The 19,864-nt window shown below is 43.3% G+C and overlaps 1 protein-coding gene and 1 non-coding gene across 2 annotated transcripts in view; one reads left to right on the top strand and one right to left on the bottom strand.

Annotated features, from left to right (window-relative positions):
- Nucleotides 1-19,864, top strand: part of LOC119650982 (rootletin) — a 70,531-nt gene that overhangs the window by 22,506 nt on the left and 28,161 nt on the right. Inside the window, exons 5-6 of the mRNA XM_038054245.1 lie at nt 11,773-12,696; nt 12,759-12,910. Of these exons, the coding sequence (XP_037910173.1) occupies nt 11,773-12,696; nt 12,759-12,910 (1,076 nt within the window). The remainder of the gene's footprint in view (nt 1-11,772; nt 12,697-12,758; nt 12,911-19,864) is intronic.
- On the bottom strand, nt 19,662-19,734 carry Trnar-ucg. The gene has a single exon. It is a non-coding gene; the product is annotated as a tRNA-Arg (tRNA).

The following is a 19,864-nucleotide window of genomic DNA, read 5'->3' as shown; positions in this document are numbered from 1 at the left end:
CTGGTTGTGGATAAAATCCGGCTCAACAGGTTACGGTGGGCGGGTCACTTAATCCGTGTGGATGAGGATGATCCCGCCCGGAAAGTCTATGGTAGAAAAAGAAAACGAGGCAGACCCTGCCTAAGATGGAGCGATGGCGTAAGTCAGGACGCCAGACAGCTTTTAGGGATATCGAATTGGTGGACCTCGGCACAAAACCGGGATGTCTGGAGTTCCTTATTAAGGTAGGCCTAGACCGGATATCGGTTGTTGCGCCGTCGATGATGATGATGAATGTTTTGTTGACACTTCACATCATTTGCAATATGGCGGCGCATTCCATTTTTATTAAAATCGGTTTACTGTCTGTCTGTCTGTCTTTTTTTTTTTAATTGGATGGAAGTAGAAATCTTAGAAAGGCACTGCCGCGCCAGGTTGCAGCAGCGTATGGGATTCTCACCCACTAAAACCACCCCCATTTTCTCCTTTTTCCTTCCCCGCGGGACCGCCGCAAACCATCACCTCGCGGGGTGGACTGCGCTTTACGCGACCACGCCTTCCGTTCTTCGCGTCCTCCTTGCGCGCTCCGCTCTTCCAAGTTCCTCTTGTATTCGTTTGATTGCGGAGTTCACCGCACACCAGTTTCCCTCCGATTTCAACATTTCCCCGACGATGTTCTGCGGGCTTAGGGTGGTTTTCAGGGAGTCTTCCAGACTCCTCCTTTCTGAGAGAAATCGTGGACAGTGGAACATAACATGCTCCGGGTCCTCAGGTGTGCAACCACATTGAGGACACAAGGGAGAATCATCCAGCCTGAATTGGTGCAGGTACTTCCTTTAACCGCCATGTCCTGACAGGAATTGCGTCAGATGGTAGTTAATCTCACCGTGTCGTCGCTGGATCCATACGGGGAATCAAAGTGTGGATCCAGCGACCCCTCTGCGAGTCGTCCCACCGTTTCTGCCACTTCTCCAACGACTCTCGCCTTGCCGCCTTTCAGTATTCTGCATCCTTTTCAAGAGGATTCATTTTCCTTGCCTCGTACAGGCAGCGTGTCTCAGTTGCCAGAATGTCTATCGGGATCATTCCCGCAATAACACACGCTGCCTCGCCTGATATTGTTCTGAAGGCGCTGCCCACCCTTAGCGCCACTAAGCGGTAAGTCATATTCACCCTCTTATGATTACTCTCACACGCTAATGCTTCCTCCCAAACTGGTGCCGCGTATACTAGTGTGGAGCGAACCACTCCGGCCACAAGTAATCTGCGACTGTACCTTGGACCTCCAATGTTAGGCATCATCCGCGCTAATGATACGATAGTATAATATTTGCCGCTTTCTCACAGGCATAGTCCAGATGTCCCCTGAAATTGATTTTAGCGTCAATCATCACCCCTAGGTATTTGATAACAGGTTTCGAAGTGATGACGTGACCACCAACGCGAATATTAACCGTATTCCTCTTCCTACGATTGGTAATCAAGACCACCTCCGTCTTTTGTTCCGCAAGGTCAAGCTGAACCATCTCCAGCCCCGCTTTTATGGCGCTAATGATTTCATTAGCGTACATTTCAACGTCTTCAGGTTCTTTCGCGACGACAACCACAGCTAGATCATCTGCGAAACCGATTATCGTGGCCTCTTTTGGCACGGAAAGGACAAGGACCCCATTGTACATGACGTTCCACAGGAGAGGACCCAACACTGAGCCCTGTGGTACTCTTGCGGTGACGTACTGCTTGGATCCCTCATCCGTGTCGTACCACAGTGTCCTCTCCGAAAGGTAACTGTTGAGAAGCTTAGTCAAGTAACTAGGAACACCCGTTTTAGCCAGTGAACTTTTTATCCACTCCCAGCTTGCGGAATTGAACGCATTTTTGATGTCCAACGTCACTACGGCACAGCATTTTTTAGACGATATCGTGTCTCGAGCCAGTTTCAAAACAACGTCTACGGCGTCGATCGTTGAGTGGGCTTGACGAAATCCAAATTGTCGCTCCGATAGTCCATCCTTATATTCGATGATAGGGAGCAGTCTGCTGTAGATGACCCTTTCGAGCATCTTTCCTGCCGTGTCGATAAGGCAAATCGGTCGGTATGATGATGGGTGTCCTGGGTGTTTATTCGGCTTCGGGAGCAAAACAAGTTTTTGCCTCTTCCACCGGTCGGGGAAAACTCCTTCTATCATGCATGTTTCAAACACGCTGATAAACCAGTCGGGTCTGGTCTTAACAGCGAATTTAAAGGGGTCTATTGGGAACAGCATCCAGACCGGATGCTTTGTTATCATCAATTCTCCGGCAAATTTGCGTAAGTTCCTCCTCAGTTACCGCAGGTATGGTGTAGACATCCAGTGCTCGCTTGTGTTGTTTGCGCTCCCCTTTATCCGGGAGGAAGAGCGCCGTCACGATATCGAGTAGAAGATGCGGGCAGGTTAATTGTGGTGTTCGCCCTCTCATCTTCTTCATAACTAGCCTGTACGCTGTTCCCCAGGGGCTTTGGTCTGCCTCTGTGCAAAGTTCCTTGAAGCATTCTCGCTTGCTGGTCCGTATAGCCTGCTTAAGCCTACCTCGAAGGTTCACATATGCTAGCCGCTTCTCGTCGAAGTCAGCACAAAACATGCATCCCGTAACACCGTGATCTCTTCATTCCACCAATAGTTTGAGCGCCTTTTTGCGAGAACTCGTCGCCCCGGTTTCCAGTCTTACGGGAACACACATCAACGCATGGCCCATATTCGATCTGGAGGAAAATCGCCTGGTGGTCGCTGTGAGTATAATGCTCACTGCCAAGCCATGTCATCCTCCTCGCCAATGTGGTGCTCACATATGTTAGATCGACTATTGAGCCCGACCCTGTCCCACGAAAAGTGGAAACGTTTCCGTGTTGGCAAGCACCAAATCTAGCTCGGCGAAAGCCTCGAGCAGGATACGGCCCCTGGTGTTCGTAGTGCGACTGCCCCATTCCACAGCGTCTGTCTGTCTGTCCGTCACACGCATTTTTCTCGGAGACGGTTGTAGCGATTGACACCAAATTTGGTAGAAAGGTGGGAACTGTGAACGCTCACGCATACAGTGAATTACATCCTTTTACGTCGAATTTAAGGGGGGGGGGGGGGGGGGAGGGGGTCCCCATACATGCAAAAGGAGGGTGTAAAATTTTTTTTCATCAAATATAGTCATGTGGGGTATCAAATTAAAGGTCTCGATTTACTTTTTAACGCCGATCTTAGTTTTGACATTCGTTGGAAGGGTGGGGAGCGCGGGGGGTTGAAAGTGATCACATCTTTAAGGGAGACATTCTCAGAAACTACCAAACCGAAAAATCTGAAAAAAATCTGGAGGCTGCCACTATATGGTGCCTGGGCTCCGAAATACCTTCCATGCCGATATCTGTTTAAATAAAGTTAATAATAGTATATTACTACAATTTTTTGTAATTGGTTAGAAACCCCCCTTAAGTTCATCCTAGTACCATGAAATTTTGTAGTGATGTAGGCTATAACATAGAACATGATCTTACCAAGTTTGGTGGAAATCGCACTATTACTAACAAAGTTATAATACCTCAAATTTGTTTCTTCTTTGAAAATTGAAGACTATGAATGTCAATATCACCCGAAAGTGGATACTCTCACATAATATATGGATATATTACGTGCTACGTACTAAGAAATACACAAAGCCTTTCGTACCTGAAGCGTCCATCTTCCCGTTTCCCGACTTGTTGGTTGTTACTTTTGAATGTAATTAATTTCAATTAATTCGTTTTGGGAACTGCGGAAAGCATTATTCGCGTTGCAATTGCTAATTATTAATGTGACTTGCATTAGTCCCGTGGCTTCCACTCATAAAAATTGAATTTAAGCCGGAGGTATGTACACTCTTAATGGCATGTAATTGTCTGAATTTCATAACATAAAATATAGGAAGATACGTACACTAATTGCATAAACTTGAAGATTTTGTGTACGGACACGTATGAACGTATTATATATTACGAAATCTCACGTTTTTATTCGGCGCTGTATTGTCGAAATTCCAGTTCCAGTCATGCTCATCAGTAGGATGTCCACCCTATTGAATGCACTGTCAGCCTCTAAAAAGGGAGGTGTGGGTGCAAGCAAGGGCCGTATCAAATTTTCCCTGAAGATACGATGGTGTCCAGGAAATCCATAATTATAATGAGTAAGATATCCAATCAGAATATTACCACGGCGCGAAGCCATGGTAGTGCCATACCTTGCATTGTCTTATTTGAATAATATTTTTGGTTGAGGTCAACGGGATCAGATGTTTCCAATTCTGCCATAATAGTCGTAACAATGGTGTTGGGCTGACAGCTTTCCAGCACCGAAGCGCGAGAATACACCCAATCGTCACTTCCCGTTTTGAACCTGCCGTCTCACTTCAACTCTAGCGTTAAATCTCACTAAAAACACGACATGACTACGAGACATATTCTACATAAATATTTTCCAAGTATTTAATTATTTCTTAATGTTCATGAAAATAATAGTCACACTGATATGTGGAAATAAATCGTTATAATATCGAAAAATTTATTAGAAAGAAAAAAAAGTAGTTTGACAACAATCACGAATAAGTGATTTTATGAAAGGAGATTTGAACACGGTGCATTTACTGTAAACGAAATCAAAAATATATTCTAATTAGCGAGTTGTGAGTCTGGCAAGGCGCCCTGCGGCAAATTTGTGTTCTGAAATGGGAATGACATGAGCCCGATGGAATTGACTAACGAAAGAAAATGTCATTCGCGATTGCCATAAAAATTTAAAGTGGCAGTTTACTTTTAGCATTCTTAGTCCTTGTCATTTCCCGTTGGTATTAGACTTAATTATTACAGATATTCGAAGTGGCAAAAGCGAATATACGTCAGTTTCTTATCTTTCGCAAGTTCTGCTTCAAATTACTAGGGCGAGTTCTAGTAATGGTATGTAATACATTAAAATGCAAAAAAAAACAAATTTTAATGGCGAAATTAGGGAGAAATTTGCATTCAAATCTGACCAATCACTTTTATTTTTGAATGTGAAATTTCGCGCAAGGGGATTTCAAATCCGCCAATGTAATGTTACAATAGAAAGTCCAAATAAATGGAATGTGAAGGAAAAAGTGAAATCCCCTTACACAAAATGAAAAATTAAAAAAATAACTTTAGTGCCAAAAGTTTGTGCAGCTTTTCCGCTCTATTCTAGACGATTCTTGCACTCAAATTTCCATCACAAGAAAGAAAATGTGCGAAATATTTTTCCAAACTAAACAAACATCATTTGAAAAAAAGGTCGAAGATGCTTGGAAGTTCATTTGTCAAAAAGTACCATCGCAGGTTAATTGCCTGAATCCACGCCAAATAACTTTAAAAATTATTTAAAATGCAGTCAAAATTAAAGTACATAAGTTGCAATAGATATAAGGACCGATTTTTTTCAAATAGAAAAGAGATGGCTAGAAGGGTCCTACGTATTTATAATTCAAGGTGGTTGCGGTCGGCCACTATTAGATTTCCAAGCAAATACTGAGGAGGAAAACAGCGCCTTTGCGTGTTGGAAATCACCCGGATGTTTTAGCTTATTATATGCAAATGCAATTGGGGGCGAGCGGTAGAAAATTTGAAGCAGATGTGGTGAAGAAACTAAGGGAAATACTAGGGTTTGCTCAAAAACATATAAAAGATAAATATGCCCAGAAGTCAACATATTTGCTAGTAACTAATGTAATAGAAGGAATGAATGCCCTGGGTCATTCGGAATATATATCGTGCATGCCTAGCACACGCTTATATTCCAATTAAATGGCGGGATGTGAAGGTGTTGTTCATTCCCAAACCAGGAAAACTCACCTACACAGACGCAAAAAGCTTTCGACCGATCAGCCTAACGTCCTTTCTGCTAAAAGGACTAGAAAGACTGGTAGATCGGTTCATAGGGGATACACACATTTCTGAGTGGCCACTTCACCATAGGCAACACGCCTAGCAGAAAGGCAAATCCACGAAGACAGCACTCCATGAACTTAGGGCAAAAATTGAAAAGGCGATGTCCGATAAAGAATACGCTTTAGGCGCATTCATGGACATCGAAGGTGCCTTCAATTATGCCTCATTCGCGGCAATTTGTGATGCGGCAAGACAGCATGGAATCGAACCGCTGCTAATCAGTTGGATTCTTCACATGCTAGAGTGGAGAAAAATCCACATACCGGTTGGCCAGAAGTCTATTGAAGCAGGATGTCTCAGGGGCTGCCCACAGGGAGGGGTTCTCTCTCCACTGTTATGGCTCTTGGTGATGGATACCCTGCTGTGGCTCCCGGAGGACTAAAAAGTCTTCGCGCAAGCATTTGCGGACGACCTAGCCGTAATAATTACCGGCAAGCTTGCGGACACAGTATGTGACCGCTTGAATGCAACTCTGCATGTAATCCACAGCTGATGCCTCCGCAATGGACTCACGGTGAACGCTAGGAAGACTGGACTAGTTATGTTCACGAGGAACGTCAGGTGGGGCAGCTATACGCTACCCACCTTAGCAGGGGCGGAAATCCAGCTGGCACAAACAGTCATGTACTTAGGAGTACATTTCGACTCCAAGTTAACGTGGAAGCATCATATCCAGGAACAATATCAGAAATCCTGCAGATTGCTTTGGTGCTGTAGGAATGCGATAGGTAAGACCTGGGGACTTTCACCTAAATGGATATACTGGATGTATACATCCATGATAAAACCCATTTCGATGTATGCATGCATCGTCTGGTGGCCAAGACTGAACTTTACTAACAGCAGGAAGCTGCTACCGCAAGATTCAGAGCCTTGGTTGCCTAAGTATTACTGGAGCAATGAGTACTACGCCGACTGCGGCACTTGAAGCTATCCTAAATTTACCCCCCATTCACTTAAAGGTGAAACGGAAAGCGGCCAACGACGCATATAGGCTCGATACCATTGGGGCGTGGAAAGGCGGCGGTCGCACCATTCGAATCTGTTCCGACAGTCGGGCGGCATTATCAGCACTAAATGGCAACAACATATCAAGCCAGTTGGTCTGGAGTTGTCATCAGGTGCTGCTGAAACTTGGCCGACTGAACAAAACATTCCTGATGAGGGTGCCGTGGCACTCTAACATCGCCAGTAATGAGGAGGCTGACAGACTGGCTCGCCGAAGGTCTGGATCCACAATGGACATTTTTGTTGTTCCTTAAGAAGTGGGACATGAAAACCCTAGTAGGGCTTTTGACGGGACACTGCCCCTTAAACTACCGTATGGAAAAGATTGGGGTAGTGGTTTCGGCTGTGTGCAGCCAATGTGAGGAGGAGGAGGAGACGGCCCTGCACTTTTTATGCAACTGCCCGGCATCCTCAGACACCTTGGCAAGGTTTTATTCAATGAAGAATCTGCACACTCTCTGCCTCTGGAAAATGTTCTAAGATTCGCTAAAGCCTGCGAACACCGTAGGCGGGAAGCCATTGAATAGGCAACTTACGGGGATAGTACGATGGGCCTAACAATGGCCTGAGTGCTCGGAGCTGCCGCTCTCCCCAGTTAACTAAACTAAACTAAGCTAAAACTGATGTCCTGTCTATGATAATTGAAACTGAATTAACCAAAAAATAATATAACGTAATCCGAAGTTATGCGCAGCAATTATTCCCGCCTTACAAATTTGTCCAAAAAGAAAAATTAAAATGTTACCCAGAAAACATTTCATTAAAAAAAAAGTGAAGCTGAGATACCATTACGATCAATTTTAGACCCTACTTCCTGTCGGCTACTGTCAGCTCAAAAAGATGTTAGTAGAAGTTTAGATCCATCGGATTCTCTAACCCTAATTTCAAAGTGGGTTTCGATGGTAATTTCAGTCATACGCAGTACAAACAAAAATTCGATGCTATTTATGCGGTGCCGTGTCTAAAGATTTTAACAACTAACAACAAATATTATCTAGAATTGTCGATGGCTTCCTGTCATTTGGTATTTCAGTGTTACACTCATGAATAAGAACATTTGAATTTTTACTGCAACTAGCATATAAATTACCGATTAAATCTTGGCGGTCTTGGGGACATTTTGGGTTGACGACATGAACCAGCGGTGTATACCTTTAAGCCAGGCTCTTATTAAAGACAAAATTAGGTCCCTGTTTGACGGCGTTAAAACGAAAGTTAAAAAATCCAAACACCATTCAATTCAAAGCAAGTCGCAACCAACGTTTACCTGAAAGCCGCTGGTGAATATATTTCCACATTTAAGATTTGGTGGACAGTCGAAACTATCTCCCTAACCTAGTTTTCAATGTGAATGAAACAAGGCTGTTTTGAAAAAAAAAAAATTACATTCGCGCACTTTCATTTGTCAAAACGGGCGCAGGCAGGCAGGGCCTTCAAAGCGGCTAAGGATTGGGTAGCCTTTTTTCGTAGGGATGATGAAAGGGGAGCAAATTTAAACCCCTTTTGGACGAGTACTCCGAAAATCAAGGAACCATCTAAATTCAGATTTGCCTTGAGTGGCAAAGAACGTATTTAATGATTGGTACCTGAAACATTCCATCTCAGCTGTAAGAAGTGTTGTGAGTAAAACAGATTAAAGTGTAAAGATGGATTAGTTTTGAGCAATGCGCCCGGACATTATACTGCCTTGAAAAACTTTGAAACTCACTTCCCTGTAAATATTATATTCCCTCCCCCCGATATGATTTCATTGCGTTTATGGGTCAAGAAACAATCGCTGATCCTGAGGTACCTGAAGGCATACAGTGAGGAGTTGCAATCACTGACTAGGAGCTAAATGAATGACATTATGAGGAGTTCGCTTGTGTCCGCCTAAGCGAATGGTTCGTTCTGCCGATTGCTCTCGCCTGTGTTCGGATCAGGCTTTTGTGCTGTTGTCAAGTTCACGAAGATCGTCATTCAGTTGTTTAGCCGTGTTTTGTTTAACGGTAAAACAGTGCCAGTTACAGTTTAAATACACGTGACTTCTCGAAAACAAAGTGAAGTCGATACCAGTTTACACTATCCCCGCCCATGGACTGGGCAATTCCAACATCACCACACAACTCCTCCATTCAGCCGACAAACCCGTTACGGCCGAAGAAATGATTAGTGACGACTGCCCTGCCATAATTATCAGAGCTTCTCTCCTGGGGATCAGCCCGACGGTCGGATCAGTGAAGCAAATTCCAAGACGAATTCAAACTTGCTTCAGGTACGTCTGTCTTCAAACGAAAACAAACGGCATCTTGGACAACGAGGTCCCGGCGAACAAAAACCGCTTTTATCTTCTCTCTGATAATGAGCATCGCCCCGAAGCGACGCATGCAGGGGCACTAGGCCTTGTCATCAAGAACATAGACAAAAATGCCAAATTTGAAATTACCAACCTACCAGCCGACAGGCTCAAAGTTCAGCTAATTTGTCCCAATATCCAAAAGGAGGGGTTCACACGCCTCCAGGGACTGCCCCCGTTCGAATGTAGAATAGAAGACAACACCCAAAATGAGTCGTCGGCGCTCCTCAAATGTGCCAATTCCTCTAAGTGCCCCCGTAGGCTGGAATCAATCCAGCGCAAGGAAAGAGCCTAAAGCATCCCGCACTCCCGATCTGCTTTATTCTTCCCCAACCTTGACAGACCTTCGTCTGTTCGTATCCCTCAGCCTAGCACTCTGCCTCATGCCAACTGGACCCCAACTCTCTCACTGACTCCGTCTTTCACCGCAGTGGCCAGGGGTCGAGCAAGACCCGAAACTCTTAGTCCTTTATCGCCCCCACATTCTATTCCCAGGGTCTTCTTCATGGAAGCCAGGTCCCTATTCAATATGTCATTCTCCTCTCTGTGGAACACAATCTCTGACTTCTATCACAACTATCTCCGTCTCCCCCCTGAAGACAAACCGGAAGCGTACTTACAATTCCTCTTCAAATTGATAGACAACCAAAATGAAGGTGCTCACACTCAGCACTAATTCGCTTATTTCTAACGACAAACGTTTCGCTCTCCACAAGCTCCTCGAGGATTTCGATCCTAACCTCGCTCTCCTAAACGAAACCAGACTGGGGGAAGCCCCCAACGTAAAACTACCTGCTCCTGGTTACAGTACTTTCCGCAACAACGTGGGCAGAGGCACAGCCATACTAGTCAAAGCGGGACTTAAGGCTAATAGCATCTCATAGGCTGCACTGGCATCAAACTGGCTGTTAGCAGTAGTCAAACTTCCTGTTAGGGGTGGTGGCGTCCTCCAAGTCCTAATCCACTCTCTCTACTCCCCGGGCGGCGCAGGTCATCACCTCACTCCCATTCTGGCCAAACTCTGAGAAATTGCGCCCTGTTTCGATGCCTTCATCCTCGGCGGTGACCTCAACTCAAGGCACATATCTTAAGGCGACTCAATTAACAACGAAAACGGCAAAGTGCTCTTCGATTGGTTTCAATCAGGGCCATTCGTTAGTGCCGACATCATTAACGCGAGAGTGCCATCTTTTCCTCGTGGGTTTTCTTTCCTAAATGGCTTTATAACCTCATCCAATCTCTTAGCATGGGTCACTAGCTGCTCCTCTTTGGCAGCCCACTCCGACCATTATGTCCTCAGCATCTCTCTACATCTACAGCAAATTCTCCCTTCACTCCACCATCCCCATAAACGCAGATCCTTCAATTTGACGAACTGGGACAATTTCCAGCGCAACTTAGCCAGTGCGCTGGGCCCTCCACTGGACAAAATAGCGCATCCACTGTAATGTTGAGATAGATACAAACATCCGGAAAGTCAACTCTGCCTTTGAAACTACAATTGACAAACACGCTCCAGTTAAAGAACCTGGTTACTACAAATACGGGTGCCCTTCCCCCTCAATCCTCCTCTTAGTCCGCGATAGAAACAGACTACTGCAGTGCAGAAAACGATTATGTCACCGGTTACGGAACAGATGCAACGCTAACTATCGTCTCCTCTCCGAGATCATCAAAGACCTGTTCAGCAAAATCAATGGAGCTATTCGGTCCGAACTGAATGCATCTTACGAGAAACTCTTCAAATCCCTCAAACCTGGCCCACAATAGTTAATCGATTGGCTGGAAAAAAAATGTTCTATTAACGTCAACCACATCCCGATAAAAATAAGTAACCTCCAGTGTCACTCCCCTGAGAAAAAAATATCCGCTTGCGTATACTATTTCGGCCACTTATTCAGAGCCAAATCGCCAGCGGATGCTATCTGAAACTCGGTGGTCGCCACTACTGTCAGCGGTAAAAGATTGAGCTTGGAAGGGTCTTACCTTTGCTGCGGCTGATATAGTCAGAACAGGTCCGTTCGCCTCCTTCTCTACCCCCTTGAAAAAATCTTCGGGCGCCGACGGCATCTCTAACTTTGTCCTACGGAAGTGTGCGCCTACCATCAGTGAACGTCTCGCCATCCTCTTCAACAACAGCCTGAACAACGGCCACTTCCCGGAATCTTAGAAATTAGCCCTCCTCATAACTATCCCTAAGAAGGGGTGCTCGAGCGATCTCAAAGATATGAGGCCTATCTCACTTCTTTCCAATATTGGGAAAATCTTCAAACGTATCCTACTAAGTCACCTTAATAGGCACTACTTCCCTATCATTCCAATTCGGTTTCGAAAACCTCAGATCCACGGAGCATGGAATCCTGTATCTGCAAGACCGTATCCTCAATCATCTGGAAAATAAGCATTGCGCCTCAGGAATCTATTCTAGGCCCCAAACATTTTAACATCTTCCTCCATTATATTCCAAATTTAAATCAATTCTCCACAACAGGCATTCAATGACTACTACAACAATGAGCACCACCGTCTTCTGAAAATGTGGCGAGAAGTCGTTGCCATGAAACGCTCATTCAAGGATATGCAAACTGCCATGAAATCTGAGCTGAGTCAAATGCGAGTTGATGTAACAGGTGCCAACCGTGAAATTTCCGGAGCTTGCAGCAATGTCCTGTTCAACTTCAAACAGTCCAGCCGAGCAGGAGAAGCTCAACTACAGCAAACCGAGCGAGAGTCCGTGGACCTGAAGAATACAATTCAATCCCTGAAATCAGACTACGACAAAGCTCGTCACGAAATCAACCAAAAGGACGCTCGGCTCCAGGATCTACTCCAACAAGTGAAGGCACTTGAAGAACGTTGTGCTGCCGCAGAGAGCCAAGCCGCCTTAGCGAATCGATTAAACGATGAGATTGAGCGTTTGAATACTGCCCTCCGTGATATCGCTCATGCTGTCGTACAAGATGCCGAAACTAGTCCCGATGGAGAAGAGCACATTGCGCCACCATCCATTCATCATATGCATTTGTCCCAAGGTGGAAGTATTCCAGCTTCCCATTCACTGCCACCGAGATCACCTCGACGAAGTTCGGCTCGAACTTCACAAGCGTTTGCTGAAGGGACCATATCAGCTGTACAGGCGGCTTTGCATAAGTATCAACTATGCCTGCATGACTTCCAAGTGAAAATACAATCAAACAACGATGTCCTTCAGGCGACGAAAAAGCAACTGGAGCAAGCCGAACAGGCTAAGGAGCTGCTAACCAATAAGGTCACACAGCTTACAGATAAGTTGGAAGCTACAAATTGTCAGCTCAGTGAGCTGTTCAAGGAGCGCGAAAGTCTGCAGAAAAGTTTGGACTCGATTCGAAATGATAAACAGAATGTGGAGAGAAGTCGTGCAGAACTGAATAGTGTGGTAAGTTGGACTTGTATCTTTTGACAAGTCTGAATTGTTAATAAATTGTTATTTCAATTCAGGTTGACAATCTCAGTGCTGATTATGAAAAACTACAAACAAACAATGGCAAACTGCAAAAATATATTGATACCCTGGAAGAAGATAAAAAAGCATTAGAACTGGAAATGCAAAGGATTCTTAAGGACAAGGACATTACCGAAATGAATTTGAGGTGAGTTTAAATAAATGAAATGACCTTAGACCCTCTAAATGAAATGACCTTAGACCCTCTAAGGTCATTTGCATCATTTCATTGGTGACTACGAACTTTTCAGCCCACTAGATGGGCTGAAAAGTTCGTAACCTAACATAGAACAAAATTTATTTTTATAGAATTTAATTATATTATTCAATATATAATAGTTGCCTTCGAGGGTGATACAATTACAGTGGTCATACAATTTCTCGAAACCTTTTTTTTTCTTTAGCCTCAAAATAGGCCCCAGTTTCGGCAATCACTTCTTCATCGGCGCTAAATTTCTTTCCAGCGAGCATTCTCTTGAGGTCTAATAACAGGGAAAAGTCCTTGGGCGTCAGATCTGGATCTGGAAAGCAATTCGAAGCCCAACCCATGCAATTTTGCCATCGTTTTCATTGATTTGTGACACGGTGTATTGTCTTGATGAAACAGCACTTTCTTTTTCCTCATATGGGGCCGTTTTTCACGATTTCATCTTTCATTCCAAAATGTAATGTAATAGGTCCCATACACTGTCAAACAAATTGCGCAACGCGGCGATGTGCAACGTTGTATTGTTATCGGAAGGGGTAGGAGGGCAAAGGAGTAGCCTCCTCTGTAGCCTCTCTTCTACATTGAGACGGTAATTACTCTAACGGCTTATTTATCATTCAAAACTAGCCGTAACTTTAACAGAAGTGGAAAGGAGGGACATTTTTTTTCTTCTATATATCCTCTTTTATTCTCCGGGGATGGTTGGCAAACCCAACTTTACCATGATGATATCAAAATACCCTCCATTATACGGAGGGAATTTGAAAGAGAGGACATTCTTTATCACTGCGGGAATAGGGCTCAAAATTAAACCTTATCGTTTAAAGGGATGGTGACCGCCGCTCGCCTTTAACGGAGTTAGAAAAAGAGAACCTTTCTCCCCATTCTGCCCTCCTCGCGGAATAACCTTGAAAATTCTACTTGGTCATGCTGATGTAAATGGAACCCCACTTTAAATGGCCATATCATTGTAAAAGCGAGCGAAGTGTATCGAGCTCCCCTTCCTCCTCCATAAACCTTTCACCCCCTTCGAGGATGAGGATGAAAATTCTACTTTTACGAAAATTATATTTCAGCCGTCGACTGAAAAATATTGGGCATCGAAGCACAATATGCCCATACACAACACATCACGTTGCGCGAACGTCTCCGTTCCGCAAAAGATTTCAATCATGTTTGAAATTCCTTAAACATTTGCGCAACGCATCAAACTTGCCCATACATTAGCAAATTATTGCGCATCAGCCTGCGTTGCGCAATTTGTTTAATAGTGTATGGGTCCTATAATAGTCACTGTTGAAGGTTTTTTCCTTCTCAAGATAATCGATGAATATTAAACTATGCGCATCCCAAAATACTGATGCCATAGCCTCGCCAGCCCACTGTTGCGTCTTTACACGCTTTGAGATGGTTCACCACGTGCACTCCACTTAGGTGACGATCGTTTTAATTCTGATGTGAAATAACATAATGAAGGCATGTTTCGTCCATTGTTAAACACACGACGCTTAAATTCGGGTTTTTATGGAGGAAAAGCTTCAAACACTACTCAGAATCAACTTTTCGATCCATTGTGAGCTCGCATATCCAAACATTCATATACGATATGTCCAACATGATCAACTTCACTTTGCGGTCATCCAAAATTATTTTGTGGACTTTTTTGATGTTTTCGTCGGTTGATTGGTTGATTCTCCTGATGCAAAGTTTATCAAGCTAAGCCTTGGCTTCAACAGTATTTTTTCCGCCAAAAAGTAATGCTTTATTATTACACGAAATTTCTTTTTATCCATTTTCTCCAAACTAATAAAAGTTGCTTCACTCAAAATGCTCTATCCCACAAACTAATATCGGACAGCTGTCAAATTCGTACACGTGTTCTTTGAGGGTACATGTAACAATTTGTTGTTCGGTAATTATTTTAGCTTCTGTTATTCCTTTAGCTTTGTGAAAGTTATGAATAGATGTAATGAAACGTTCAGCGCTATGGAAAAGGGCAAGTGTTTCTCGAAATATCGGTATATGTAATAGGAATAAATATAACTAGCCAAGTTTTTTATTCACCCGCTAAGAACACACAGCTTATCAGCACGTGCAATTTGTGACAACATCGAAAATGGTAAGTTCATTCAAAAGGATGTCTTTTAAGAAAAAGTCCGAATTATTGGCACTTTTAAAAATGATACTTATAAAAAAGAAATATTTCGTATTGTGGGAGTGGTTAAATGGAATTATGATAAAAAGTGAAGAAACTGGCAGCCATGAGAAATGAAAATGATCTCAAGCAAAGAAAACACTAGTCCAATGGGAAGCACATCATTGAAGGTGGTTATGTACGGCGAATGCTTTTAAAACAGCAAGAAAACTCAATATGGATTTGAAATAATAATAAACTTGTTTTTTCTTATTTGCTAGTGTTGATATTTTTATTTTTGCAAATACCGATATTTCGGGAACCACTTGTTTCCTTCATCGTGCTAACAAGTCCATATGGAGTTGTTGGTAACATCCTTACCGAAATCATTTCGCGTTCGTATGCTGCAAAGGACTTCGAACGAAATGGGTCTAAAGTGACGGGAGTCTGCCAGAAATCCAATAATAATAATTATCGTTGGCGCAACAATTCAATTGGATCAACGCCTTGAAGTGTGTTAGAGTACTTCATTTAAGACCATAACGGTACACTACAGGATAACAATAGCCTATAAGAGGCAATGTGGTCAGCATTCAATCAATGCTCACGCAAAAAATGAGGCCTAACCGATAAAAGGTTTTATCATTTTCTTCAGGTCATCCATTAAAGCCAGCAAACGCATTGACATCATTGACGCAGTCCTGGTGCCTACAGCAGAGGAGGTTCTGGAGGACTATGATGATGTCACATTTCAGGGCAATTCTGCCCCTTGCAATCGAGCCAGGGTTGTAAGAACTTTCCACAAAACTTTCAATTTTAGTTCTTCTTATTGAAATATTTTTATGTCCTGTCATTTGAGTTCAAAATTACATGGAAAATTTAGGGGTAAACGTCTTTCTTGGCCCGGGAATAGATCCAATTGAGAGTTTATCGCACATTATTAGCAAAAAAAAAAAAATCGAGAAAAAGAGCCTGTAACTTTAAAAAATCCGGGAGAAACAATTTTTTGAAGTGTGGTATAATGAAGGAAGATAAGAAGACTCCCATAAGGGTCAAAGGAGACGCTACGTCATTTTAACTCTTATTTTATTATAAATCAAACTTAAATTTTCATTTATTTTAGGCATTCCGTATTTTTTTAAATAAAATAAAAACGTTTCAGTTCATATTTTGACCAAAAAAGTTGAAAACTGAGGATTTAATCTGAAATCATGGCATAAGTAGAAATGCCATTTTTCATCGTTTCTAGAGTTTTTTTTGACATTATAATAAGAAAATTTATTTATTTTCATTTTTCAAATAACCTGTAACTGGTGGTTTTGCTATCAAACTTTAATATATGTCACCGGCTCGGAAAACAGAGATCTCATGCCTAAAAAGTACTTCTCGAGAAAAACGCGTTTAAAGTTGAGTAAGACTTTTACAAGACATACCATGACTTTTAAGCGAAGGTGCCTCCAGTCAACAAAATAGCTTTGTTTTGTGACAATACTGTAGGACAGAACAAGAACAATGCAGTCATTCAGTATCTAGCATGGCGTCTTCACATGAAACACAATGAGAAGATTTTCTTAAATTTTCTTTTAGTGGGACACACAAAATTCGCTTTGGGACGAATTTTTTGCTTGACCAAGCAAAAGTCTGCAAAGACGACTGTAGACACCTTCCAAGATCTCATCACATGCGTCATTAAGGCATCACCGAGTGGCAAGTTTTATGAAATGGTTCCTCTGGGACAAATTTTTGGGTCAATATTTTAAACCACTTACTCTGGGACTCTGCGTTCACTGCAAAGAATCTAAGCGGCTGTACAATATTTTACAAACAGTACCAGAATCTGCACTTCTTCCACAAGAAGTTCGCCTAGAAGGATTATCCCTGCAACAGTTGTGGTATTTATTTGAAGAAATCAGACCACTCTGTTCCAATCCGGAAAAAAGAGATGTATTCCTCAAGTAACCGAAGACTGTGTTTCCTCAACAAACAGCCAAACGTACATCGAGAGGCAGCCGAAGAACCTAATAATTGCTTATTTCTATAGGTTTTGTAATGTAGGGGTAGGTAGGTAGGTATCAGTGGTCGCTCCGAAGAGCCCAATTAGCGCTTTGGTGCGCCGTTTTGATGCCACAAACTCCTAAGGCCGTGACTGTTGTTATGGGAGCGGGAGGCAGAGTCCAGCCGGCTCGGATCTTCAAAGCCAGCCCGTAGCATTCGCGAAGGAAAGCAGCTCTCCGACCCTGCAGCTAGAAATCTCTCTTAGGTCCCCAAAGAATGGTTTACCCAGTGTCCGCAGCCTGACTCTAGCCAGAGCTGGGCAATCGCATAGAAAGTGCATGAGGGTTTCCCTTCCTTCTCCGCAGTTTCGGCAATGCAGGTTGTAGGGTATGCCGAGCCTAGCGGCATGGTCCCCTATGGGCCAGTGCCCTGTACAGACCGCCGTAATCTTGAATGCATTTGCACGCGTCTGGCGCAGTAGCTCTCGTGATCGGGCTATCTTATAAGCGGGTCAAATTCTCCTTGACTTGGCAAAGCTTGTAGGCCTTCGCCATCTAAGCCCCCCGGCTGCTAGGTACTGCGAGTAGACTCGGGCCCCTACAGCCGCCAGCGGAACACCGACCGTATTCGCCGAAGGACTGCTAAGAGCATAGCCTTGCCTGGCCAATCCTTCAGCCCGCTCATTCCCCTCTATGTTCCTATGCCCGGGAACCCAGAGTAGAGTGATCTTGAGCGTGCCGCCCAGACGGTTAAGCGCGTCTCTGCATTGCCCCACCAGCCCGGAAGATGTCGCCGTTGAGTACAATGCCTTGATGGCCGCTTGGCTGTCAGTTAGAATGGCTATGTTACGTTTGGGGCTCGAATCACGCTCCAGCCATCGACAGACTTCCAATATCGCCAGTAGTTCCGCCTGGAATACACTGGCGAAACCTGGGAGACCATACGACTTGGATACACCGTGTGTATTCGAGAAAACCCCCGCGCCAACTCCATAGGCCATCTTTGATCCGTCCGTAAAGAATACTGTGTCATAGTCTTGCAACATGCCGCCGGTCTTCCACTTTGTCCTGGTTGGAAGGTCCACAGCAAAGTTTCTCGTGAAGTTCAGCTTGCGTGTGACATAGTCCGTGGGGGATGCCCAGATTTCTCGAGGTATTTCATCTAGGATGTTGCTGTGGCCGTAGGACTTCGCTGCCCAGCATCCGGAGAGCATCTGCCGGGCAGGACTGCAGAGCTCCGCACACGCGATTCTTTGGATCCTATTAGTTCTATTGTATTTTTTCTTCAAAGCCTGCCATCATACAATAGAGCCATACGTTAGGATTGGACGCACTACAGCGGTGTACATCCAGAGAACCATCCTCGGCCGGAGACCCCATTTCTTTGCAAAGGTTCTCTTGCAGGCATAGAAGGCTATACAGACCTTCTTAACACTCAGTTCTATGTTCAACCTCCAATTGTAATGCAAGCTCGTTTTTTTTACAATTTATTACGACTTTTTTAGATTTGCGTTGTTTATTTTCAATCGTTCAAGTCACCAATTTTTTTTTAATCTTACGATGATACGGTATGTGAAAGACGAAACCCTGTAGGTATGAAAAGTGTCGAAACCTGAAAATTGATATTTTAGGCATGAGGGTCCTTTTTTTCGAGCCAGTCACATATGATGAAATTTTTTCCTTAAAAAATTTGTAAAATTTGATATATTCCAAGAACCTCAGTAGTCACATTTTTGTCGTTGGATGTATCTAAGGCATTAGATGTTCGTCTGCTACTTGTAGTCCAGTCTAAAATTAATAGACGGGGGTAGCTTTCTCCAAACTACAATTTTTGGTTTTAGACGTAAATGTATGACTTACCCCCTTCTTCAGTACAAAGCTACTAAAACCAATTGCCATTATAAGGCTTTTCCATACTTATTCACTAATTAATTAATTACTTTTAAAAATTTTAAACTAATTACCTACTAATTACCGCTGTGAGTCTTATTCATTTCGAGGGGCCCTGAATCTGTGTTTAAGAGTCGCCTCGCGTCTTCTCTCAAAATTTCTAAACTTTCCCAAGAGTCCAAGGTTGTCATTCGGTTTACATGACCCAAGAGTTCTAGATTGAATGGTATGACCTTCTTCGGCCTCACGCTGTGCGCTGCAACTGATGATCTTATCCACGACTTTTGTTTCCGGACACTACTTACCGCTTTCTTGATGTGTTCATTAAATCTAGTCGTTATCAGGCGTTTAGTCTGTTCTATATATATCTTATTACAATCGCTGCATGTTATTCGGTAGATTCGGCTATTTTCCTCCGCTGTCAAAGGATCTTTGACGCTTCCCAGAATTAGTGGATAAGAACAAGAGAATTTTATAATCGCAATTGCTTTGTACTGAAGAAAGGGGTCAGTCGCTTCCGAAATATATATTTATGTTTAAAACCAAAAACGTCTATTAACGTTGGATGTTTATTGCGAAAAATTGCGTTTTCCCTTTAAGAAAAAAAACTGGCGTCTTAAACCTAGCAAATAGTGATTTGTCCGATTTAGAAAATTCAAAAAGTTATTTTCTGCGACCGTGACAGGACTCGAACCTGCAATCTTCGGATCCGAAGTCCGACGCCTTATCCATTAGGCCACACGGTCATGTTAAAACGTTTCTTATACGTATATATGAGACAGCAAACCAGTTATTTTATCATTTAATTAAAATTATAATTAAATGAATTTAAAGAAAGTTCAAATAATATCTGAATTTCACTTCTTTTCTTCCATA

The sequence above is a fragment of the Hermetia illucens genome, chromosome 3 (genome assembly GCF_905115235.1).
Source record: "Hermetia illucens chromosome 3, iHerIll2.2.curated.20191125, whole genome shotgun sequence".
In the NCBI taxonomy this organism is placed as follows: Eukaryota; Metazoa; Arthropoda; class Insecta; order Diptera; family Stratiomyidae; genus Hermetia; species Hermetia illucens.
This window is presented reverse-complemented; position numbering and strand designations above follow the sequence as displayed.